The sequence below is a fragment of the Bufo bufo genome, chromosome 4 (genome assembly GCF_905171765.1).
Source record: "Bufo bufo chromosome 4, aBufBuf1.1, whole genome shotgun sequence".
In the NCBI taxonomy this organism is placed as follows: Eukaryota; Metazoa; Chordata; class Amphibia; order Anura; family Bufonidae; genus Bufo; species Bufo bufo.
In genome coordinates, this window is record NC_053392.1 from 226,037,901 (window position 1) to 226,064,237 (window position 26,337).

The window sequence follows — 26,337 nt, forward strand, 5'->3', positions numbered from 1 at the left end:
CATTATTACTGTGTATGACTAGCAATAGCTGCTACAGGGAAATTTTCTGGTGGACCAATGTCCCGGGGGCTGCCAGAGCCTTCCTTATGGCCTCAGCTGGGTACATAACAATCATATGCTCTCAGTATTAATGCTAGGAGCATCAGGTCCAGTATTTATGCACCTGGCCAGCGGCTGCAGGTGCCTTCCTTAATTCAACTGTATCCTCAGTATGGTGATAGTTAACTACTGTAGAGAAGGCAGCTGTAATATTTGATTCTGCTGAGATAGCATTTTGTGCTGCTCTGTGGTATTTGATTCCTCAGGGGTGGTATCTTTTGATGTACTATGGTATTGCCACCATTCTTACTTCTAGGGATGAGCATAATACTTAGTTTGAATACTATACGGAGCAAGCGCTCCGTACAGTATTAGAATGTATTGGCTTCTATGAGGCAAAGTTGTTATTGCTTCGCGAAGTCTCACGAGACCAAGCATAATAACTTGATAAATCTATTTCTACTGTAAAAAAACATTTCCCAAACTCGGGTTCGGTTCCAAGGTACCACGTGGAACTGAACTCGAGTTCGGGGAAATGTTTTTTTACAGTAGAAATTGATTTATGAAGTTATTATGTGAAGTCTCGCGAGACTTCGCAAAGTAATAACTTCGCCTCATAGAAACCAATACATTCTAATACTGTATGGAGCGCTCGCTCCGTACAGTATTCAAACAAAGCATTATGCAAATGGACTTCGGATGTTTCATCCGAAGTCGATTCGCTCATCCCTATCTACTTCTGTTGTCTCTGCCTACTTGCGTTGACCTGCCTACAACATGGATCCACTTTTATTTTTTGTCCAGGGCCACTTTAAGTTCCCAGTCCGGCATTTCCTGGTGACAGATTCCCTTTAAAGTTCAATGTAGTAATCCAAAGCCTTCCCGCACAGAGTCTACTTCAATAACAGTGCTTTGGATTATAAAATATTAAATCCTTGCTAATTCCTAACAGAGTTCTAAATGTTCTGATCCCCTGAGGAAGCGACTGCGAAACGCGTTTCGGGGTCAGGACTAAATTGGTCGGTATCATATTATAGTATTACTCTGATGAATTGTTCATTTTTATTACACTAAGCACTTTATTTGTCATTGATATGGGAATTTTTCCTCTGACCTACACTTTTCCAATAAGGAGGGTGAATTTTGCAATTTGGGGTAAACTTTATGCCCCTCTCTCCCATTGGTGTAAAAGGAGATTGAACATGAATACTTTTCATCTAGGGGTTTTATATTGACTTATGACACTTTATATGTGGTCCGATTATCTTTATTCCTGTGTATGTATGCAGCTAGTACTGGGTTTTATATATTTTTGTATATTTGAATAATGAAATATGTATTTTATACATTATATTGCTGTGTATTCTTGTTTTGGGGTGATGATTTGAGTTTGTTATACACAGCAATCAATTGGTTGGGACTGGGAGTTAACGTTATTTCGGTGTAGAGTTCCAAAAAATAATATGCTTGTTTGTTTCCCTGAAGGGAAGACGTTGAAAGAGACCTGGAGTTCCTTGGTTTGCTGATATTGGAAAATCGTCTTAAACCAGAAACTTCAATGGTAGTTAAAGAGCTGCATGCAGCAAACATCAGAATAATTATGATTACAGGTACTGTATGTAAACAGAAAATGAGCAAAGCAAAAAAAAAATAATACTGAATTATCTACCTGGAACTGCAGTGACTCAGTGGATCACTGCTAAAAAGCTAATTTGTTGATAAAAGAGTAAATGCCTTGTGTTATGCCCTGTATGTGATCCCAAGAGCTTTATTTAGGCAGAATAGCTTACTTTTATGCCCCTACCCAGCAGGAGGGAGACTGATTCTGCTCCCTCTAGACCCTCAATGTGCAGAGAGCCCTTGGTGAGCTGGAGCAGAGGATTGGAGTGCAGGCGGGTAGCAGTCGCTACTGGGCCCAAAGACCCTTGTAGTGCATAAGAAAACACAGGTATTATGGAAAGTGCATGCTGGTCACATTACACCTCTGGCTGGAGGGAAGGGGTTAGGTCAAGAATTTGGCTTGGGTGAAATGCCGTTTCAATTTTTGCTTCAGGCAGCATGGAGGCCATATGCTTCCCTGGTCCTGCCCACAAAGCACCGAGGGAAGGGGAGCCCAAGCTGAATTCTTGCACCAGGGCCCATGAGCCTTTATCTATGCCCCTGTGGGAGTGGGAGTGGCTCTAACAATATGATGTGTCACAGTAGTTTCCCTCAGACCATTGCTCCCTAGGGCCGGTGCAGTGAATGTAGGGCACACCCTATCTTCCCTTCTTGCCTGATGATAGTTTGGGATGCCCTTGATGTTAAGTTTTCGTATGGGCGCAAGGCAGGGCGCATACAGCATGAAGTGACCAGCGTCTGGTGATGTAGGAGTCAGTAAACCAGAACAGCTTTAAACAAATTAAACGTCTATCTTTACAGTAGTGCAAAATGGGAGTTGTAGTACATACAAGAATAGCAAAACACAGTACCAACTGTAAATTGTGCAACTCCTTAGGATAGTCCATCAATATCAGATCATTAGAAGTCTGACTTATGCCACCACACTGATCATTTGCTGCTACTCAATCCCATTTAAGTGAATGACACAAAACTCTAGTGCTAGACACAGTCACTACCAAAAATATATTGATTATAGTTCCAGAAACCCTTTTACTATTTCTCTCTGTGTTTATTAAAAAATGAAACATGGCTATGACGTTTAAAAAAATATGCTCTGAATCCAAGCAGTATTTTACGCCTCAAAATTAAGTTTTTTTACTTGTTTTTTGTAAAGCATTTTTCAGGCACATTTTTTATTATATTAAATTATATAGTACTTTTCCCACAAGCGGTTAGTGGTGCTTCTTTTTTGGCGCGTTTACGTGCGAAAAAAAGTGCAAATGTGCACATCTCAAATGGTGCATTTTTTTACTGCTTCCCATTAATTTGCATGGGAAAATCAGCACTGATTCTGCCCCAAGATTTGACATGCTGCTTTTTTGTGAAAAAGAAGCAAGTGATGCTTCCCATTGAAATGAATGGGATGCTCTTTTGAGGCATTTTGGAGCAGATTTGAAGCAGATTTTGAGGCAGAAACTCTCCAAAATCAGCGCAAAAAAACTCAGTGTGAACTGACCCTTAGAGCTCATGCACACGAAAGTATTTTCTTGCCGTGTCCGTTCCGATTTTTTTTGGCGAACCGTATGCGGAACCATTCATTTTAATGGGCCTGCAAAAAAAAACGAAAGTTACTCCGTGTGCATTCCATTTCCGTATGTCTGTATTTCTGTTCCGCAAAAAAATAGAACATGTCCTATTATTGTCCGCATTACAGACAAGTATAGTACTGTTCTATTGGGGGCCAGCTGTTCCGTTTTTTTGACAACCGCAAAATACATACGGTGCATGAGCCCTTAGGGATAGTTCAGATCTTGGTTTCATTTTCCATTCTTCTGATCCGTTAGTTATGCGCAGGATCTGTTTTTTACACGATCCGGTAAAAAAAAAGATGGATCCTGTTGCATGTTTGGCATCCGTTTGAGCCATTTCCTTCTGAGATCCGTTTTTTTGACAAAAAAAAAGTACTACATGCAAGACTTTTTTTTCAAACGAATGCCAAACATCCAACAGGATCAGTTTTTTTTTAACAAGATCCATGTTTTTTTTCCTTCTGACGGATCAGAAAAATGGAAAATGAACCGGAGATGTGAACTCTCCCGTAGGGTTCATGCACACGACCATATGTATTTTGCGGTCCGCAAAACATGGATCCGCAAAAGATACACAAAAAAAAAATCTCTATTTTGTGGAATGGAACAGCTGTCCCCAATAGAGCAGTCCTATCCTTGTCCATAATGCAGACAATAATAGGACATGTTCTATTTTTTTGCGGAATGGACATACAGAAACAAAATGCACAAGAAGTCAGTTTTTTTGTCAAACCATCACTGTGACTAGAGAGAGTCTTAACTGACTCAATTAGAGCAGCACACATTACACTAACCAATACAATGATCTTTTGTGCGTATCTCGGCCCTGTCATAGAGCTGTTATTTAAATTCTACACCTGCTAATATGAGGATTATCTTGCAGATAACTTCTTCCGCTCACAGCATGAGAAAACTGACAAAAGATTGCTTATCTATGTAGAAAGTCTTATTAGTTGTGTTCACTGCTAAAGAAGGACAATATTTGTATTTCATTTCCAATTGCATACTACTACCAAAATGATAGACAAAAATTAATAAAAAGAACTATAGCGTTTTCTATTGACATCTTTTACATAGATTTTGAAGTACATTCATAAAATTAAGAGAAAGCACTTGCCTAAATAATGGCTTTACAGATAGTAATGCTTTAAAGGGGTTTGTGTCTGTCTATGGCCAGAGTTTGGCTGCAAATATATCTAAAAAGTACACAAAATCTGGCAACATTCTTGTTTCAAACCAGGAAATGTTAAAGATGCTGAAAAAGTTATTATATTTTTGTTCATATAATTAATAAATGCATCTAAAATGAAGTGCACCAAAATTTTGGCACAAACATTGCCAAGAAACCATTGTAAATGTGGGTCATTTAGTCCTCAGAAGTTTGAGTCGTAATGTAAAAATATCTGATGTGTCAAAAATCCATAATATTATTGCACTTACTGTATTTCAGGTGACAACATACAGACTGCGACCACTGTTGCAAAGAACTGTGGGATGATTCCTGGGGGAAAAGATGTTATTCTTGTCGAAGCTACTGGGCCAGAAGGCTCTGCTCCAGCTTTTCTCTCTTGGAAGCTTGTAGAATACCCAGAGAGTGCAAAACAAGACAAAGTAGATAGAATTTAAAATACCTGAGTTTAAATCTCAAAATGAATTATTTAAAATTTGTTATCTGATTGTTACAGCAATGGGTGTGGAGCTACTGTGTCAACCAACAAATTAATCTTTGGACTAATTCTAAGGGCATTATCCTGGCAGTCCTCTTGGCTTTTCAGACTTATAATGGCTAAGCTGAAAGCTAATAACATGGTTATAACGGAAAATAATAGCATTCTTAAAACAGAATGCTAAATAAAATGTCTACTGAGGGGTTAAAAAAAAAAAAAAAACTCACTTCATCCACTTGATTGTGCAGCTGGTATCTTCTTTTTTTTTTCAGGACCTGCAAAAGGACCTGTGGTAAAAGCAGTAACGTCACCCCAGGTCCTGCTGAATAAAGATAGAAGGACCTGCGGTGACATCATCGCAGGTCCATCTATCTTCATTAAGCAGGACCTGCGGTGATATCACTGCAGGTCCTTTTGCAGGTCCTGAAGAAAATAAGATGCCGACTGCGTGATCAAGTGGATGAGGTGAGTTTTTTTTAATTTTTAACCCCTTAGTAGACATTTTATTTAGCATTCTGTTTTAAGAATGCTATCATTTTCCGTTATAACCGACCCGGGTCTGCTTTGCGAGGGCCCAGGCTACCAGTGGGCGAGTCTGAGTTTCCTCTTTGTAAGCGGGCTCCATCAGGACCTCCAGTCCATTCAGCTGATGTCCAGCCCCCACCGGCAGCATCATTATTTGTTTTTGTCGAGGTGGGATCTTCACCGGGTGTCACGATGTCCCAAGGAGGACCTCCGGGACATCATACGAGCTGGAAAAGGCAAAACAGGCCAAGGACCACGGAACACCTAACCACACAAAGGAACCAAGACACGTGACAATGACTATAACCGAAGACCTCAATGTACTGAACCAGATCAGTGGGTGAGAACCCACTGCTCCACTGACTAGCAATACTCTGGAGGAGCGTAACTAAGCAACACCAGGTCTTCACTAGTGCCTCTGGTGAGGCTAGACCTGAGCCACGGTAGTTGTCAGGGGCTGCTCCAGAGCTTAAACCAAGTCAGTGGCAGCAGGAGTCGGCGTCAAGGAGATACCAGACAAGGTACCGACAGTACATGAGCAAGGCCTGCCATGGTACAAGACACAGACAGATAAGGCATAGCAAGGCAGAGAATAGGCATTCCCCCTTCCGGGGAATGCAGTAACCCTCTTCCGACGGCGGACATGGACTGACAAGAACAGAAGCAGACATGAACAGAATACCAGAAGCAGTAACGACTGTCAGTCAGACAATAACAAGAACATGGAACAGACATGAACAGGAACAGACACAGATAAGCTCTGCTAGGCTATCCAGATGCAGATAAGCACTGCTAGGCTATCCAGATGCAGATAAGCACTGCTAGGCTATCCAGATGCAGATAAGCTCTGCTAGGCTATCCCGATGCAGATGAGCTCTGCTAGGCTATCCAGACGCAGTTGAGTTCTGCTAGGCTATCCAGACGCAGTTAAGCTCTGCTAGGCTATCCAGACACAGTTAAGCACTGCTAGGCTATCCAGACGCAGTTGAGCTCTGCTAGGCTATCCAGACGCAGATGAGCTCTGCTAGGCTATCCAGACGCAGATAAGCTCTGCTAGGTGAACAAATACAAGGCATGATACAAGGCATGATACAAGGCATGGTACAAGGCATGATACAAGGCATGGTACAAAGCATGGACAAGGTATAGCAAGGTACAGGGCAGGGACTAGGCATAGCATGGTACAGGACAGAAGACAACAATGCAGAACCAGGCGGTACATACCGAGATGTAAATGGCCAGACCCCTTGGGTCAGCAGCAAAGGGCCAAACCTGGAAAGACAGACCTGACAGAGCATAAGGGTGAAACACCCACAAGACATGACAAAGACTGACTAACTCTGACCAAGACTCCACGCTCAAAGGCAGAAATAGCAGCCTAATGAGCGCTCCTGAAAGGACCCACCCCGGAACCAACCATGGGAGGTTAATCCCAGAAGAACCAAACAGGGAGGTACCAAATCAGGTCAGAAGTAACCAAAAACCACAGCCAACCTAGCTGTGATAGAGGATGTTGCCCCTAGCAACCAGCATGCACGGAACACCGCAGCCAGTAAGCAAGAGCGCAACAGACCCGAATACCCACAGGGAGACAATACAGCCAAAGGAGGGTACACGCACACACATGGGCGGGAACACACAAGATACAGCAGACAGCTCGCAGCCAAAAGCAACCAGCCTGCACGGTACACCGCAGCCAGTACGCAAAAGGTGTGCAGCCTGCCTGCACAGAAATCCACGTCACGGTGAACCACACCATGACACCGGGGTCCTCCGCAGCTTCATTTGTCAAATGGGCCGACCGGACATGTTGCTCATTTGCAGACTACAGCTTCTCACCATCTGCTGTAGAACCTTCTGGGTTGTGTGGTGGCCCATTGCCAATACTTCGGCCCTTCTTTAGCATAGAGTTGATGGTCTAGATCTCTCAGCACATTCATACCTAGTGTCACATCCATTCCTCTCCGGAACAAATGGTCCACCAGCACGACCCCCTTCTTGCCGTCATCTTGCCCAAACAGTCGGATGTCCCTCTTTCTGTTATTGGCAGCCGTCAGCCTGATGATGCTCCCGTCTTCCGGCTCCATCATATGTCCAAAGTGTCTTTTGAAGAACTCCAGAGGCATAAGGGTGCACTCCGACCCTGTATCAAATAGGCTTCCATAACGGGGATGCTGGCATACAGATTGTGTTCCTCTCACATAGGGCTTAGCTTCTGGTGTACAGCCACTGGACGCCCAGCTACTGCGGCGGTCGGAAGTTTAGCATTAGCGCGGACTTCCTCTGTTCTAGGCACTCTCTGGCCATATGGCCGTACTGTCGACAAGCCCAACAGAGGGGCCCTCTTTTGACGTGTCCCCGCACCTGAGTTGGCCATAGAAATTCATTGTTTCTGGGCAGCAGATTGTTGTTTAGACAGATTGATTTGATACACAGGAACAATGATTTTTGTTACTGACAGAACAATACAATCACCCGATGAACGAGCGTTGGATGAACGGCATCTTTTACAACGGTCAATTATCAGGAATACGCAATTACGTAAACACTCATAATGGATAATCTGCTTAAATCATTGGTCCGTGTAAAAGGACTTTATGGGTACGGCTACACTGTGACACTGTTGCAGACTAGCAGTGATCCAATAGAAATGAATGAGATTGCTGAGCTAGTTGCAACACTGCTCAATGTCTTGTGGCTGGTGTGGCTATCCTATTCATTTCTGGGGGATCACTGCTACTCAGCGATCCTGGCCGCATCAGCTTTTGCATGACCAGTGTCGCTGTGTAGCCCTAGCCCAACTCACATGATCTAATTTAATAGAGTGAATGCCAATTACCATCTTGCACATGCAATTTAAAGGCATATTCCAGTTTGAAAAAGCTATCCCCTATCCACAGAATAGGGGATAACGATTAGATCTATACTTAGCTATCTCTGGTGCTCCCATTGAATTGAATAGAGCAGTGGCTCACATTTCTGACCAGCCGCACCATCCATTACAGGGGGCTCCACAGGGTGCTGGGCCCCATTCTCATGATTGGTGGGGGTCCCAGTGGTAGGAACCCACTGATATAATAGGCGATAACTTTCTCTAACAGGAGTACCCCTTTAACTATAAACTGATGATGGCATTATAATTGCTCAGCTTGCGTGGCTTGAATAAATATTGATTATGTGGTAGATGCACTAAACACAACCTTTAATTATACTAAACAATATGTCTTGATTATTACCAGGATCTCTGCATCAAAGATGAAGACTTCTTGGACCGCAAAGATCAGAACAGTGATTATCATTTTTCAATGAGTGGAAAGACATATGAAAACCTAGAGAAATATTTCTGTGATTTATTGCCAAAAGTAAGTCCTAAATAAAATTGGAGAAATATGATAGAAGTGACAGTCTCACACTCACAGTTATTGGTGCTTTTTATTTTTATTTTTTAGCGATAGCCTGGTATGGATCCAAGAGAAAGAAACATACAGTAGACTTATAATTTCTTTTGGATACACTCTTGTGTTTGGCTCAAAAATTTGCATCAAAAACTGCATCTAGTCTTGTATGCAAAACTGTATTATATGCAAAACTGTATTTGTCATGTTCCAGACTCTCCTTCACCACCGAAAGTAATGTTTTCATGAAGCAGCTTTTTGTACGGAGTTGAGGTGCAGTATGCCGACATAGTCAACAGACAGTGTACTGAACCTTCTGCTTCCGACTCCATCCGCTGTTTTGTTTCAGGCCCAGGCAGCCCCTGAAAACATCCGATTGGTGGGGTGTCGGAATCCCACCAATCTGATTTTGATGTCCTCTCCTGAAGATGGTAATGAATATCTAGAGCTTGGAAAACCATTGTAATAACATCTAACCCTTTTGCAAAACTTTACAGATATTAATGAATGTCACAGTTTTCGCACGAATGTCACCAGGACAGAAATCAACAATCATTGATGAACTTCAAAAGCTTGAGTAAGTATTTTTGTAGTTTTATAATTAGTTTATGGCAGTAGCGTAACTGGAAATGACTGGGGCCCCATAGCAAATTTTTGAAAGGAGACCTTCCCGCCCAGTAACTTCTTCATAACCCTCACTCCTGTGGCAAGTCAGACGATGTCCAGCAGCCACTCCATCCGTTTCCTACAGTGTCACTGTATATAATGTCATTGTATAATACTATTGAGGGGGCTCTGACAATAAAATCTTTTAGTCCTCCTTCTGGATTGGCCCCTTCTGAGTTCTGGCCCCAAAGCAGCAGCTTCCCCTGCTTCCCCTATAGCTATGCCCCTGGTATATGGAAATAACTTCTGGTATTTGCAAACATTTTTAAGTTACATAGCATTTAACCTCTTAAGGACCTTGCAATTTTTCACCTTAAAGGACCATGCCGTGTCAAGTGTCACTGTATGTGGTAATAACGTGGGAATGCTTTTACTCATCCAAACCATTATGAGAATTCTCACAATACATTGCACTTCAAGCTAGTGGTAAATTTTAGTAAAATATAATTCACCTTTATTCATTACAATATTTTTTTAAAAATAGCAATTTTTTTTAATTTGAATTTCTCTGCTTTTATGGAAGATAGTGATACATCATAAAACAGTTATTACTTTAGATTTCCCAAACGGTATGTCCACTTTCATGTTTTCATCATTTTGTAAATGTAATTTTATTTTCTTAGGATGCTATGGGACTTAGAATTTTAGAAACATTTTTACATTTTTAAGAAAAGTTTGAAACCCACTTTTTTAAGGATCAAGTTCAGGTATGAAGTCACTTTGTGGGTCTTACATAGTGGAAACCACCCATAAATTACCCCATTTTAGAAACTACACCCCTCAAACTGATTTTCAAAACTTATTTTGCAAATTTTGTTGACTCTTTAGGTGTCCCTCAAGAATTAAAGGAAAAAGGAGATGACATTTTTAAATTTCACTTTGGCATATTTTCCATTTTAATCAAGGGTTAACAGCGAAAGAAAACTCAATATTACCCTGATTATGCAGTTTATGGAAAAACCCTATATGTGGTCGTAAACTACTGTATGGGCACACAGCAGGGCGCAGAAGGAAAGGAGCACCCTATAGATTTTGGAGGGCAGATTTCACTGGGATAATTTTAAGTTATGTGACATTTAACCACCTCCGGACCGCCTAACGCAGGATCGCGTTCCGGAGGTGGCAGCCCTGCGCAGAGTCACGCATATATGCGTCATCTCGCGATGGCCGAGATTTCCTGTGAACGCGCGCACACAGGCGCGCGCGCTCACAGGAACGGAAGGTAAGAGAGTTGATCTCCAGCCTGCCAGCGGCGATCGTTCGCTGGCAGGCTGGAGATGTGTTTTTTTTAACCCCTAACAGGTATATTAGACGCTGTTTTGATAACAGCGTCTAATATACCTGCTACCTGGTCCTCTGGTGGTCCCATTTGTTTGGATCGACCACCAGAGGACACAGGTAGCTCAGTAAAGTCCCACCAAGCACCACTACACTACACTCCACCCCCCCCCGTCACTTATTAACCCCTTATTAGCCCCTGATCACCCCATATAGACTCCCTTATCACCCCCCTGTCATTGATCACCCCCCTGTCATTGATTACCCCCCTGTAAAGCTCCATTCAGATGTCCGCATGATTTTTACGGATCCACTGATAGATGGATCGGATCCGCAAAACGCATCCGGACGTCTGAATGAAGCCTTACAGGGGCGTGATCAATGACTGTGGTTATCACCCCATATAGACTCCCTGATCACCCCCCCTGTCATTGATTACACCCCTGTCATTGATCAACCCCCTGTAAAGCTCCATTCAGACGTCCGCATGATTTTTACGGATCCACTGATAGATGGATCGGATCCGCAAAACGCATCCGGACGTCTGAATGAAGCCTTACAGGGGCATGATCAATGACTGTGGTGATCACCCCATATAGACTCCCTGATCACCCCCCTGTAAAGCTCCATTCAGATGTCCGCATGATTTTTACGGATGCACTGATAGATGGATCCGATCCGCAAAACGCATCCGGACGTCTGAATGAAGCCTTACAGGGGCATGATCAATGACTGTGGTGATCACCCCATATAGACTCCCTGATCACCCCCCTGTAAAGCTCCATTCAGATGTCCGCATGATTTTTACGGATGCACTGATAGATGGATCCGATCCGCAAAACGCATCCGGACGTCTGAATGAAGCCTTACAGGGGCATGATCAATGACTGTGGTGATCACCCCATATAGACTCCCTGATCACCCCCCTGTAAAGCTCCATTCAGATGTCCGCATGATTTTTACGGATGCACTGATAGATGGATCCGATCCGCAAAACGCATCCGGACGTCTGAATGAAGCCTTACAGGGGCATGATCAATGACTGTGGTGATCACCCCATATAGACTCCCTGATCACCCCCCTGTAAAGCTCCATTCAGATGTCCGCATGATTTTTACGGATGCACTGATAGATGGATCCGATCCGCAAAACGCATCCGGACGTCTGAATGAAGCCTTACAGGGGCATGATCAATGACTGTGGTGATCACCCCATATAGACTCCCTGATCACCCCCCTGTCATTGATTACCCCCCTGTAAAGCTCCATTCAGATGTCCGCATGATTTTTACGGATGCACTGATAGATGGATCGGATCCGCAAAACGCATCCGGACGTCTGAATGAAGCCTTACAGGGGCGTGATCAATGACTGTGGTGATCACCCCATATAGACTCCCTGAGCACCCCCCTGTCATTGATTACCCCCCTGTCATTGATTACCCCCCTGTAAAGCTCCATTCAGACGTCCGCATGATTTTTACGGATCCACTGATAGATGGATCGGATCCGCAAAACGCATCCGGACGTCTGAATGAAGCCTTACAGGGGCGTGATCAATGACTGTGGTGATCACCCCATATAGACTCCCTGATCACCCCCCTGTCATTGATCAACCCCCCTGTCATTGATCAACCCCCCTGTCATTGATCACCCCCCTGTCATTGATCACCCCCCCTGTCATTGATCACCCCCCCTGTCATTGATCACCCCTCTGTAAGGCTCCATTCAGATATTTTTTTGGCCCAAGTTAGCGGAATTTATTTATTTTTTTCTTACAAAGTCTCATATTCCACTAACTTGTGTCAAAAAATAAAATCTCACATGAACTCACCATACCCCTCACGGAATCCAAATGCGTAAAATTTTTTAGACATTTATATTTCAGACTTCTTCTCACGCTTTAGGGCCCCTAGAATGCCAGGGCAGTATAAATACCCCACATGTGACCCCATTTCGGAAAGAAGACACCCCCAGGTATTCCGTGAGGGGCATATTGAGTCCATGAAAGATTGAAATTTTTGTCCCAAGTTAGCGGAACGGGAGACTTTGTGAGAAAAAAATTAAAAATATCAATTTCCGCTAACTTGTGCCAAAAAAAAAAAAATTTCTATGAACTCGCCATGCCCCTCATTGAATACCTTGGGGTGTCTTCTTTCCAAAATGGGGTCACATGTGGGGTATTTATACTGCCCTGGCATTCTAGGGGCCCCAAAGCGTGAGAAGAAGTCTGGTATCCAAATGTCTAAAAATGCCCTCCTAAAAGGAATTTGGGCACCTTTGCGCATCTAGGCTGCAAAAAAGTGTCACACATCTGGTATCGCCGTACTCAGGAGAAGTTGTGGAATGTGTTTTGGGGTGTCATTTTACATATACCCATGCTGCGTGAGAGAAATATCTTGGTCAAATGCCAACTTTGTATAAAAAAATGGGAAAAGTTGTCTTTTGCCAAGATATTTCTCTCACCCAGCATGGGTATATGTAAAATGACACCCCAAAACACATTCCCCAACTTCTCCTGAATACGGCGATACCACATGTGTGACACTTTTTTGCAGCCTAGGTGGGCAAAGGGGCCCATATTCCAAAGAGCACCTTTAGGATTTCACAGGTCATTTACCTACTTACCACACATTAGGGCCCCTGGAAAATGCCAGGGCAGTATAACTACCCCACAAGTGACCCCATTTTGGAAAGAAGACACCCCAAGGTATTCCGTGAGGGGCATGGCGAGTTCCTAGAATTTTTTATTTTTTGTCACAAGTTAGTGGAAAATGCTTATTTTTTTTTTTTTTTTTGTTTCATACAAAGTCTCATATTCCACTAACTTGTGACAAAAAATAAAAAGTTCCATGAACTCACTATGCCCATCAGCGAATACCTTGGGGTCTCTTCTTTCCAAAATGGGGTCACTTGTGGGGTAGTTATACTGCCCTGGCATTCTAGGGGCCCAAATGTGTGGTAAGGAGTTTGAAATCAAATTCTGTAAAAAATGACCTGTGAAATCCGAAAGGTGCTCTTTTGAATATGGGCCCCTTTGCCCACCTAGGCTGCAAAAAAGTGTCACACATCTGGTATCTCCGTAATCGGGAGAAGTTGGGGAATGTGTTTTGGGGTGTCATTTTACATATACCCATGCTGGGTGAGAGAAATATCTTGGCAAAAGACAACTTTTCCCATTTTTTTATACAAAGTTGTCATTTGACCAAGATATTTATCTCACCCAGCATGGGTATATGTAAAAAGACACCCCAAAACACATTCCTCAACTTCTCCTGAATACAGAGATACCAGATGTGTGACACTTTTTTGCAGCCTAGGTGGGCAAAGGGGCCCACATTCCAAAGAGCACCTTTCGGATTTCACAGGTCATTTACCTACTTACCACACATTTGGGCCCCTAGAATGCCAGGGCAGTATAACTACCCCACAAGTGACCCCATTTTGGAAAGAAGAGACCCCAAGGTATTCGCTGATGGGCATAGTGAGTTCATGGAAGTTTTTATTTTTTGTCACAAGTTTGTGGAATATGAGACTTTGTATGAAAAAAAAAAAAAAAAAAAAATCATCATTTTCCACTAACTTGTGACAAAAAATAAAAAATTCTAGGAACTCGCCATGCCCCTCACGGAATACCTTGGGGTGTCTTCTTTCCAAAATGGGGTCACTTGTGGGGTAGTTATACTGCCCTGGTATTCTAGGGGCCCAAATGTGTGGTAAGGAGTTTGAAATCAAATTCAGGAAAAAATGAGGAGTGAAATCCGAAAGGTGCTCTTTGGAATATGGGCCCCTTTGCCCACCTAGGCTGCAAAAAAGTGTCACACATCTGGTATCCCCGTACTCAGGAGAAGTTGAGGAATGTGTTTTGGGGTGTCTTTTTACATATACCCATGCTGGGTGAGATAAATATCTTGGTCAAATGACAACTTTGTATAAAAAAATGGGAAAAGTTGTCTTTTGCCAAGATATTTCTCTCACCCAGCATGGGTATATATAAAATGACACCCCAAAACACATTCCCCACCTTCTCCTGAGTACGGAGATACCAGATGTGTGACACTTTTTTGCAGCCTAGGTGGGCAAAGGGGCCCATATTCCAAAGAGCACCTTTCGGATTTCACAGGTCATTTTTTACAGAATTTGATTTCAAACTCCTTACCACACATTTGGGCCCCTAGAATGCCAGGGCAGTATAACTACCCCACAAGTGACCCCATTTTGGAAAGAAGAGACCCCAAGGTATTCGCTGATGGGCATAGTGAGTTCATAGAACTTTTTATTTTTTGTCACAAGTTAGTGGAATATGAGACTTTGTAAGAAAAAAAAAAAAAAAAAATCATAATTTTCCGCTAACTTGTGACAAAAAATAAAAAGTTCTATGAACTCACTATGCCCATCAGCGAATACCTTAGGGTGTGTACTTTCAGAAATGGGGTCATTTGTGGGGTGTTTGTACTGTCTGGGCATTGTAGAACCTCAGGAAACATGACAGGTGCTCAGAAAGTCAGAGCTGCTTCAAAAAGCGGAAATTCACATTTATGTACCATAGTTTGTAAACGCTATAACTTTTACCCAAACCATTTTTTTTTTACCCAAACATTTTTTTTTATCAAAGACATGTAGAACTATAAATTTAGAGCAAAATTTCTATATGGATGTCGTTTTTTTTGCAAAATTTTACAACTGAAAGTGAAAAATGTCATTTTTTTGCAAAAAAATCGTTAAATTTCGATTAATAACAAAAAAAGTAAAAATGTCAGCAGCAATGAAATACCACCAAATGAAAGCTCTATTAGTGAGAAGAAAAGGAGGTAAAATTCATTTGGGTGGTAAGTTGCATGACCGAGCAATAAACGGTGAAAGTAGTGTAGGTCAGAAGTGTAAAAAGTGGCCTGGTCTTTCAGGGTGTTTAAGCACTGGGGGCTGAAGTGGTTAAAGACCCTCTGATGCATCCCTAGACTAGAAACTCCCAAAAAGTGACCCAATTTCAGAAATGATGGAATAAGAAACAGTTTTATTGATTATTTTGGGGTACATATGATTTTTGTTTGTTCCATATTACGCTTTTTGTGAGGCAAGGTTCTATGACAGTTTTTAGCTTTTGTTTTTTACGGCGTTCACCTGACAGGTTAGACCATGTGCTATTTTTATACAGCAGGTTGTTACGGACATGACAATACCAAAAATGTCTACTTTTCTTTTTCTGAAAGCCATGTTTTTGGGTTTTTTCTGCCAATCATCCTGTGTAGGGGCTTTTGTGGGAAGAGTTGACGTTTTAATTGGTACCATTTTTGGGTACAAATAATTTTTTGGTCAATATTAAACTTTTTCAGGCAAGGTGACCAAAAGATGGTTGTTTTCACACAGATTTCAATTTTTTTTTTTTATTATTCACCGTAGGGGGTAGATCATGTGATATTTTTATAAAGCAGGATGTTAAGGACACGGAAATACCAACTTTGTCTTATTTTTTATATTTATTTAGTTTTTTTTTACAATAAAAGCATTTATTGAAAGAAAAACTATTGTCTTTTTGTGTCTCCATTTTCTGAAAGCCATATTTTTTTATTTTTTTGGGTGATTGTCTTACACATTTTTGCAGCATGAGGTGACAGTTTGATTGGTACTATTTTGGGGTACATACGACTTTTTGATCGTTTGGTATTACACTTTTTGTGATAAGGTGACAAAAATGGCTTTTTTGGCACCGTTTTTTTAATTATTTTTTGCATGGTGTTCCTATACACTGACAATTTGCTCCTTAGCTGCCAGGCTTCAAGGCCTTTGAAAGGCTCGGAGCTGCCATGGCAACCATCGGGTCCTCGTCAACACAGCGGGCAGACCCAATGGATCAGGTGAGGGAGCAAGAACCTACCGTATGCCGTGGTCAGTGCTGACCGTGGCATATGAGATGTTAATCCACTTGCATCAGTGTTGTCACTGATGCTGGTGGATGCAGCAGGGGCACGACTATGAGTAACAGCCAGGCCCTGCTGCTGATCAAGGATCGCATGTGGGGCAGGGGAAGGACCACAGGATGAGATTGCTCGATCTGGTGCGCAAGTACCCACAGTTTAGGATGAGCATTCTTGTCCTAGGTCCTTAATGGGGGTTAAAATGTACCTGTATTTTTTATGCAGCATAATGACATCCCCAACATTTGGTAAAATGAGGAGAAAGAAGTGTCTAAAGCCCATTTTCAGCAGCAAAGAGAGACAGTGCTCTGTGTGAATGCTTCTTTTTCTCCAATTTAGTAATTGGTGAGGGTATAAGCACTCAGGACCCAGCGATCAAAACGTTTTATATGTCACTATGACATATCAAAATTTTATTTTAAGAAAAATCACAGGTTACTGTATACCCCATATCTGATAAACACTTATGTATTCTGCCTTTCAACAGTAGATTTTTATTTACACGTACAGTACGCTGGCCAGCAGGGGAGATATGGTGTCTGGATCTGGAGAGGATAGGAGTGGTGGCAGTGGCAATGAGGGTGGTTGTAGGTCTCATGATGTCTAATCCCTCTCTCTCTAGTGCTCCCAGGCCCGATGCATGATATCACGTTATCACTCACATATCATGTGGTGCACTACCCTGCGTATTATTGTAGTGATCACCTATATGCTGGTTTCATTAAATTGAACAAACCATCAAAAAATTTTATTCAAACCATGAGTAGATAGAATAAATAGAAAATTGAGGTCTGATATTTAATTTCACGTTATCACTCGCTGGGGGCAGTACATTTTTGCACTATTTTGTGTATTGGTGTACTGACCACCTATATGCTGGTTTAATTTAATAACTCCCTCTCCCCCCAAAAACTGTGTGTATGTGGACACAATAAATGGATTTAGCCCTAATATTACATTATCAGTCACTGATTTATACAGTTTTCCACATGAAATCCAAAAAACTAAATTAAATGTGTGAGATGACCTGCCACAGAGTTCTCACTAGTATATTATGTGTTATTCTAAATTTACCCCAGCAAAAAGAAAGATTTCTGTGAAAATGGGAAAAAAAATTAAGTATTTTCTTTTCGAGGTTTGCAGCAACTGCAGTTCTGCTGGGAGGCAAAGGCAACCTCAGCTCCTCACTTTTCACTCCTTGGCTGACAGCTTTCCTGCCTCCCTATTCTACACAGACAATTATTCTTCAGCTGTAATTCTAGCCTTTCTCTTCAATGTCCCTGGCAGTAGAATATAAGCTTGACTGATTTCTGACTGTCTCTGACTCCCTAAGATTGTTTTTCTTGCAGACACTGTAAGACCCATCCACCCACAGAATAACGTTCTGCTAGGGCACCTCCCTGCCTGCTGCAGCACTGATTGGCTCATCCAGTCTGTCTGCCAGCCTGGGAGCCAATGAGAGCAAGTCCCCCCCTTTCTCTCAGGGTCATGTGTGATCCCTTCTTCTATCTCCCTAGTGCTTTTTTCCCGTCAACATATGCACTAAAATGGTGTTACATGCAATTTTACTGGATTTGTACAAAACTAAACCGGAAAAGGTTTGAGGTTCGTCTACAAACCTGGTTTGGTACGAACTGATTGATTGCTCATCTTTATTAATTAGTACCACACTACAGTTCACTGTATGGCAATGAACCGTTCACTATTTGAGCAATTCTAAAGTTTTTACATTACAATGACAGCGAACAATGCCCACCCCTAAATGACCCAAGATTTTACCAGCTATTTAAAATTAGCAAATTAGGCCAGTCCTCAACTACTCTCACATCAAGTTTGCTGAGGTGTACACTACCCAAAAAATCTGCATAGATAAGTTTGTTTTACTTTTTAAAGGGATGGTAAAATTTCACCAAGACCTGCCCAGCAAGAGGGCAATGTATGGCATTAAAATCTATAAGCTGTTTGAGTGTACTTTGGGTACACCCACAATTTCCAGGTTTATGAAGGTAAAGACACCTGGACTGAACCCTCAGCATGTCCCACATCCTAGAAGTTAGTGGGAAAATAGTGTGGGACTTACTGCTGGATCAGGATTACCACCTCTATACGGATAACTATTACACCAGCCTAACCCTGTTTAAGTCCCTTAGTTCCAGAGGTACTGTAGCTTGCAGCACAATACACAAAAATCTGAGGGGCCTCCCAGATCCCACTAGAGACCACTCAAAGGGCAAAAGCAGGACTCTCCAGTATGAGAGCATGTGGGTAGTTAAAGGGAACCTGTCACCGGGATTTTGTGTATAGAGCTGAGGACATGGGTTGCTATATTGCCGCTAGCATATCCGCAATACCCAGTCCCCATAGCTCTGTGTGCTTTTATTGTGTATAAAAAACGATTTGATACATATGCAAATTAACCTGAGAAGAGTCCTGACCCTGACTCATCTCACATACAGGACTCATCTCAGGTTAATGGTTTGATTGCATATGTATCAAATCGGCTTTTTTTACACAATAAAAGCACACAGAGCTATGGGGACTGGGTATTGCGGATGTGCTAGCGGCCATCTAGCAGCCCATGTCCTCAGCTCTATACGCAAAATCCTAGTGACAGGTTCCCTTTAAGTACAAGGAGAAGAGGGATATCCTTGTACTGACAGTTCACGGTAACACTAGCACCCCAGCCCCTATACGAGGTACCACTACCCCCATGCCAGACTGCATCCTGGACTTCAATAGAAACATTAGAAGGGTTAATCTTTCAGATCAAGTTCAGAAGTCATACAGTGCCATGCGGAAAACAAAGATATGGTACAAAAAGCTGGCCGTGTACAAAGTATAGATGGCATTGTATAATGCTTATGAGTTAATGCGATCTGCAGGCCAGAGTGAAAAATTCCTTCAGTTTTAAGAGGTGAGGATCAAGGCCTTAATTCTTCAAAAGTGAAAGATGCATCATGTATTTGAAAAGGAGGATAAGAAAGGAAACCATTTATCCTGCCCTGAAAAGCCCTGAAAAACCTGGCCTCTGCATAAAGGATTGCATAAAGGATTGCTTCAAAGTGTATCACACATTTGTATGCTTTATGCATCCTGTAACCACTTTACACTCTGATATACTCCACACAACTTACATATTCACTTTTCACCATGCACTACACGTTCATTTCTGGAAAACACCTGTGGGGTCAGAATGATCACTACACCCCTTAAAAATTTCCTGAGGGGTGCAGTTTCCAAACTGAAAACGTTGCTTTACACCCAACATTAAACCCATCAGGCGTTTCACAGAATTAAGAAACGCTTGGCTGTGAAAATAAAAAATTCAAATTTTTTTCTGAAAAAGTTGCTTTACACCCACATTTTTCACTTTTATGGGGTAACAGGACAAAATGCACCCCATATTTTGTTCCCCATTTCTCCCTGAATACTCCAATACCCCATAGGTGCTTAAAAAATTATGTATGGGCGCACAGCAGACTTCAGAGTGCAAGGAGCACCATATGGTGTTAGGATAGAGGATTTATCTGGAATGGTAATTGGAAGCTATGTCGCATGTGAAGACACCCTGAGGTGGCCCTACAGTGGAAACCCCCAAAAAGTGACCCCATTTCTGAAACTACACCCCTCAAGGAATATTGCAAGGTGTGTAGTGAGCACTTTGACCCATCAGGCGTTTCACAGATTTAAGGAACGCTTGGCCGTGAAAATTAAAAATTACTATTTTATTCCAGAAAAAGTCGATTTACACCCACATTTTTCACTTTCACAAGGAGTAACAGGACAAAATGCACCCCACATTTTGTTCCCCTTTTTCCCCCGAATACACCAACACCCCATATGTGCTCAAAAAATGATGTATCGCCGCATGGCAGGGCTCTAGAGTCAAACAGCTAAATATGGTTTTTGCAGGCCTGAATAAACAGACATGGATTTTAGCTACCATGTTGCATTAAATACATTTCTGAGTTCCCCAGAAATGAAAAACCACAACAAGTGACCCCATTTCAGAAACAGCACCCCCATACGAACATTTGAAGTGGTAGAAAGGGTACTTTTCAGCAAACAGGTGTTTCAGAGAAGACTGAAACACTTGTGACAGCATTTCAAAGCACACATTTGTAAAAAAGAAAAATTACTAGCAGACAGCAATTTTTCACTTTCAAAAGGGGTTACAGGAGAAAATGCACCCAAGTATATGTTCTCCATTTTCTCCCCTTTTTGCAAACACCGCATATGTGCTTGTAGCATGCTGTATGGGCGCACGACAGGGCTCTAGAGGCAAAGTGCAAAATATGGTTTTACAGAAGACAGAAAAGCTTGTGACAGCATTTCAAAGCACACATTTGTAAAAATGAAAAATTACTAGCAGACCCAAATTTTTCAATTTCATAAGGGGTTAAAGGAGAAAATGCACCCAAGTATATGTTCCCTATTTTCTCCCCTTTTTGCAAACACCCCATATGTGCTTGTAGCCTGCTGTATGGGCCAAAGTGAAAAATATGGTTTTTGCAGGCCTGAATAAACAGACATGGATTTTAGCTGCCATGTTGCATTTAAAAAATTCCTGAGGTCCCTAGAAACTAAAAACCCCAAGAAGTGACCCCATTTTGGAAACCACACCCCCGTACGAACATTTTAAGGGGTGGAACGGGCGTTTTATGACCTAACAGTTGTCTCACAGAAAATAATATGTAGAGGTTGTTGGAAAGTGGATATGCAAGCGAGGTGGACTAAATCAAACATATAAAGTGGAAATATTACAGGGAGCATAAAGGATGGAGTTAAATTAATACTCCATGGATGCGTGGTATATTCTAAAATATCCTGCATGCATACCCCAGGTTTTTCAGGGCAGGTTTCGCAGTGGTAAATGGTGTCTTTTCTTATCCCCCTTTTGGAACACACCCTGCATCTTTTTGGGGTCCTTCCCTTCATTGCTCTCTGAAGGAAAATATTGCCCTGGTACAACACGGGCACCGTAACTTCCTGAAGTACTAGGACCCTCCCCAGCCTGGGTTTGAAAAATTAGGGCCTTGATAACCACCTCTGTGGCCTGCAGAATGAAATAGCACGTGAGCATTGCACATTGCCATCTGTATAATGTGTATGGCCAGCTTTTTGTACCACACTTTTGTTTTGCGTGTGGCACTGTAGGGCTTCTGAAGTTGATCTGAAAGATCTACCCCTCCCATGTGCCTGTTATACTGTAGTCCAGCATACAAACTGGTTTGGGGACAGTGGTAGTGGTACCTCGTACAGGAGCACGGGAGGTGGCGTTAGTGTGAATGTTGGTCAGTACAAGGACGTCCCTCTTGTCCTTGTACTTAACCATCAGCATGTTATCCTGGAGGAGAGCCCTACTTTTACCCATTCTCAGTGGTTTCCCTACCAGGGATCTAGGAAGGTCTCTCTGATTTTTGCATACTGTGCCGCAAGCCACAGTACCTCTGGCAGTTAGGGACCTGAATAGGGGTATGCTGGAATAATAGTTATCCACATAGAGGTGGTAACCTTTATCCAGCAGTGGGTACAGTAAGTCCCACACAATCTTCCCATTAACTCGTAGGATGGGGGGGGGGGCTTTCTGGGGGTTCTATCCGGGAATCTTTCCCTTCATGAACATGGAACTTGTGGGTGTACCCGGAGCTACTCTCACAAAGTTTGTATAACTTAATGCCATACCTTGCCCGTTTACTAGGCAGGTACTGGTGGAATTTAATCATCCCTTTGAACAGTAATAAGGACTCATCTACACATACATTTTTATCAGGGTTTTACACTTCACCAAACTGTCAATAACAGGCCCAACTTTGAATAGACGGCCAAATGTTGGGTCGTTTTGGGGTGGGCACTGTGCATTGTCATTGTAGTGTAGGAACTTCCGAATTGATTAAAATCATTTCTGGGTCATGGTCTGACTGTAAATTGGAGTCTGGAAGAAAATGTCTGAACTCCAATATTGTCTAACGTTTGGCTTCTTTACTACGTCTATATGCAGCACGAGTCCCCAGAATGTCGTCATCTCTGCTGCACTTACTAAGGTCCAGCCTTGGGGTCTAGCGTATGGCGTTGTGGGGTTCTGGGAAATAAATTGTTGAGCGTATAAGTTGGTTTGGGCCACCATTAAATTTACAAAATCTTCAGAGAAGCCCGTACAGTCGGTCTGAATTCCTGAGTTGCCCACAAACTCAGGAATTTGGGGCTGATAATCATCAGGGGGTGGAGTCCATGTGGGCTCACTCTGGGGGGCTGCCTCCTCTGCTACCCTGGGGTGCCTTCTAAAGGGTCCCTCATCAGCGGATGATGATGATGATGATTAGAGGGTAGAGGAGTAGAGAAAAGTGACATCCTCTTCTCCCTTACTGGCAGACTTAGTATCGGAGGCAAGGATGGCATACATATGCCTCTTTAGCTGAGTATACTCATTTTTGGGATGAATGGGACATTTATTTTATTGGGGTGTGACGTGTGAAATGTGTAAACCTTTATTTAGTATGAGGGGTGTGTATGTAGTCTTTTCACATGTGAAGGGGCTTGTAATAAATTTGAAATTAAATTTAGAAGAAAATTTAGAAGTTGCAAAAAAAAAAGAAAAAAAAAAAAGACCTTTCTGCCAAAAAAATAAGTTTTGCAGTGCAAACTGAGCAGACGCGATCAAAAACGGACACTACTGATCGGTGCTCAGTGGTTGCAAAATGCACGTACGCAGATGGTGCGTTCGTGCAAAAAACCTAAACTGACACTAAGTGAAATTTATATATATCTCTAACTAACTACAGTTCTTTTTACACTTACAGTACTACCAATAACTGCAGCTCTATTTTCACACCAAAAAAATGAAAACAATAAACAAAACCTCAAAAATGTGCAGATTCTACTGAACAAGTGAGCACACTACTGATCAGTGCTCTGCAGCACGCACACAGATCGTGCGCGCGTGCAAAAACTGTAGTAGAAAAATTCACTACAGTGTTAAAAAAGTGAATACTGGCTAAAAATGGAAGCTATATCTATATACAGTGCTGCCCATAATTATTCATACCCCTGGCAAAGTTACTTTTATTCAACCAGCAAGTAATTTTTTGACGGGAAATGACATAGGTGTCTCCCAAAAGATAATAAGACGATGTACAAGAGGCATTATTGTGAAAAAAAAAAAATTCGCAGCTTTTATTTACATTTGAGCAAAAAGTGTCCAGTCCAAAATTATTCATACCCTTCACAAACTGTCACAGTCTGTAGGAAAATCAGAAGTTCTATACCATTCAAAAAATAGTCCAAGCTGTTTTAAGGCATCCTAATTACCCTGATCAATTGGGAACAGCTGTTTTAATCAACTTAACAGGTGAAAAACAGCAGCTCTCTGCAGTTGGTTTGTGGACAGTCATGGCTAAGACAAAGGATCTTAGTGAGGACCTGCGGCTGTGCATTGTGGCTGCTCACAAGTCAGGAAGGGGCTACAAGGCCATTCCTAAATGTTTTCAAGTTCCAGTGGCTACAGTGCAAAGTATTATTAAAAAATACAAGATGTTCCTCACTGTGGAAAATCTCAGAGGACGTGGTCGGAAGCCAAAAGTGACACCTGTGCTGGCCAGGAGGATAGAGAGGTGAAAAAGAATCCAAGGATCACCACCAAGGCCACCCTGGTGAATCTGGGCTCTGCTGGTGGCAATGTCTCAAGGCAGACAATCCAACGGACACTGCACACTGCTGGGTTCCACGGATGCAGACCAAGGAGGACGCCACTTCTCCAGATAAGGCACACAAAAGCTCGCTTGGCCTTTGCAAATGCTCATCTGGACAAAGAAGAAGACTTCTGGTCTTCTGTATTATGGTCAGATGAAACAAAAATTTAATTGTTTGGTCACAATGATGTTTCCTTCATTTGGCGTAAAAAAGGAGAAGCCTTCAACCCAAAGAACACCCTCCCCACTGTCAAATATGGTGGTGGGAACCTAATGCTTTGGGGGTGTTTTTCAGACAATGGACCAGTGAACCTAATCACAGCAAATGGCACCATGAAAAAAGACCAATACATGAGGATTCTCAACGACAACATCAGGCAGTCTGCAGAGAAACTTGGCCTTGGGCACCAGTGGACATTTCAGCATGACAATGACCCAAAACACACAGCAAAAGTGGTGAAGAAATGGTTAGCAGACATCAACATTAACATTTTGGAGTGGCCCAGCCAGAGTCCAGACTTGAATCCAATTGAGAATCTGTGGAGGGAGCTAAAGATCAGGGTGATGGCAAGAAGACCCTCCAACCTGAAAGATTTGGAGCTCATTGCTAAAGATGAATGGGCAAAAATACCTGTGGAGACATGCAAAAAGCTGGTCTGCAATTATAGGAAGAGTTTGATTGCTGTAATAGCCAATAAAGGCTTTTCTATTGATTATTGAGAAGGGTATGAATGATTTTGGACTGGGCAATTTTTGCTCAAATGTAAATAAAAGCTGAGAAGTGTTTTTTTCCCCACAATAATGTACATCGTCTTATTATCTTTTGGGAGACACCTATGTAATTTCCCATCAAAAAATTATTTGCTGGTTGAATAAAAGTAACTCAAAATTTGCCAGGGGTATGAATAATTATGGGCAGCACTGTATATAGAAATATAGAACTAACTCTCTCTCTCTCTCTCTCTCTCTCTCTATATATATATATATATATATATATATATAGTCAGGTCCATAAATATTGGGACACCAACACAATTCTAACATTTTTGGCTCTATACACCACCACAATGGATTTTAAATGAAATGAACAAGATGTGCTTTAACTGCAGACTGTCATCTTTAATTTGAGGGTATTTACATCCAAATTAGGTGAACGGTGCAGGAATTACATCAGTTTGCATATGTGCCTCCCACTTGTTAAGGGACCAAAAGTAATGGGGCAACTGGCTTCTCAGCTGTTCCATGGCCAGACGTGTGTTATTCCCTCATTATCCCAATTACAATGAGCAGATAAAAAGTCCATAGTTCATTTCACGTGTGCTATTTTCTTTTGGAATCTGTTGCTGTCAACTCTCAAGATGAGCTCCAAAGAGCTGTCACTATCAGTGAAGCAAGCAATCATTAGGCTGAAAAAACACCACAAACCCATCAGAGAGATAGCAAAAACATTAGGCGTGGAGAAAAACAACAGTTTGGAACATTCTTAAAAAGAAGGAACACACCGGTGAGCTCAGCAACACCAAAAGACCCGGAAGACCACAGAAAACAACTGTGGTAGATGACCGAAGAATTCTTTCCCTGGTGAAGAAAACACCCTTCACAACAGTTGGCCAGATCAAGAACACTCTCCAGGAGGTAGGTGTATGTGTGTCAAAGTCAACAATCAGGAGAAGACTTCACCAGAGTAAATACAGAAGGTTCACCACAAGATGTAAACCTTTGGTGAGCCTCAAAAACAGGAAGGCCAGATTAGAGTTTGCCAAACGACATCTAAAAAAGCCTTCACAGTTCAGGAACAACATCCTATGGACAGATGAGACCAAGATCAACTTGTACCAGAGTGATGGGAAGAGAAGAGTATGGAGAAGGAAAGGAACTGCTCATGATCCTAAGCATACCACCTCATCAGTGAAGCATGGTGGTGGTAGTGTCATGGCGTGGGCATGTATGGCTGCCAATGGAACTGGTTCTCTTG

General features: G+C 42.2%; 1 protein-coding gene across 2 annotated transcripts in view; it reads left to right on the top strand.

The window, feature by feature from the left end:
* LOC120997963 (probable cation-transporting ATPase 13A5) overlaps positions 1-26,337 on the top strand; it is a 262,081-nt gene that overhangs the window by 162,057 nt on the left and 73,687 nt on the right. For both annotated transcript variants that reach the window (XM_040428345.1, XM_040428346.1), the window contains exons 18-21: positions 1,525-1,649; positions 4,681-4,841; positions 8,662-8,784; positions 9,315-9,394. In XM_040428345.1, coding sequence (XP_040284279.1) covers positions 1,525-1,649; positions 4,681-4,841; positions 8,662-8,784; positions 9,315-9,394 — 489 coding nt within the window. The remainder of the gene's footprint in view (positions 1-1,524; positions 1,650-4,680; positions 4,842-8,661; positions 8,785-9,314; positions 9,395-26,337) is intronic.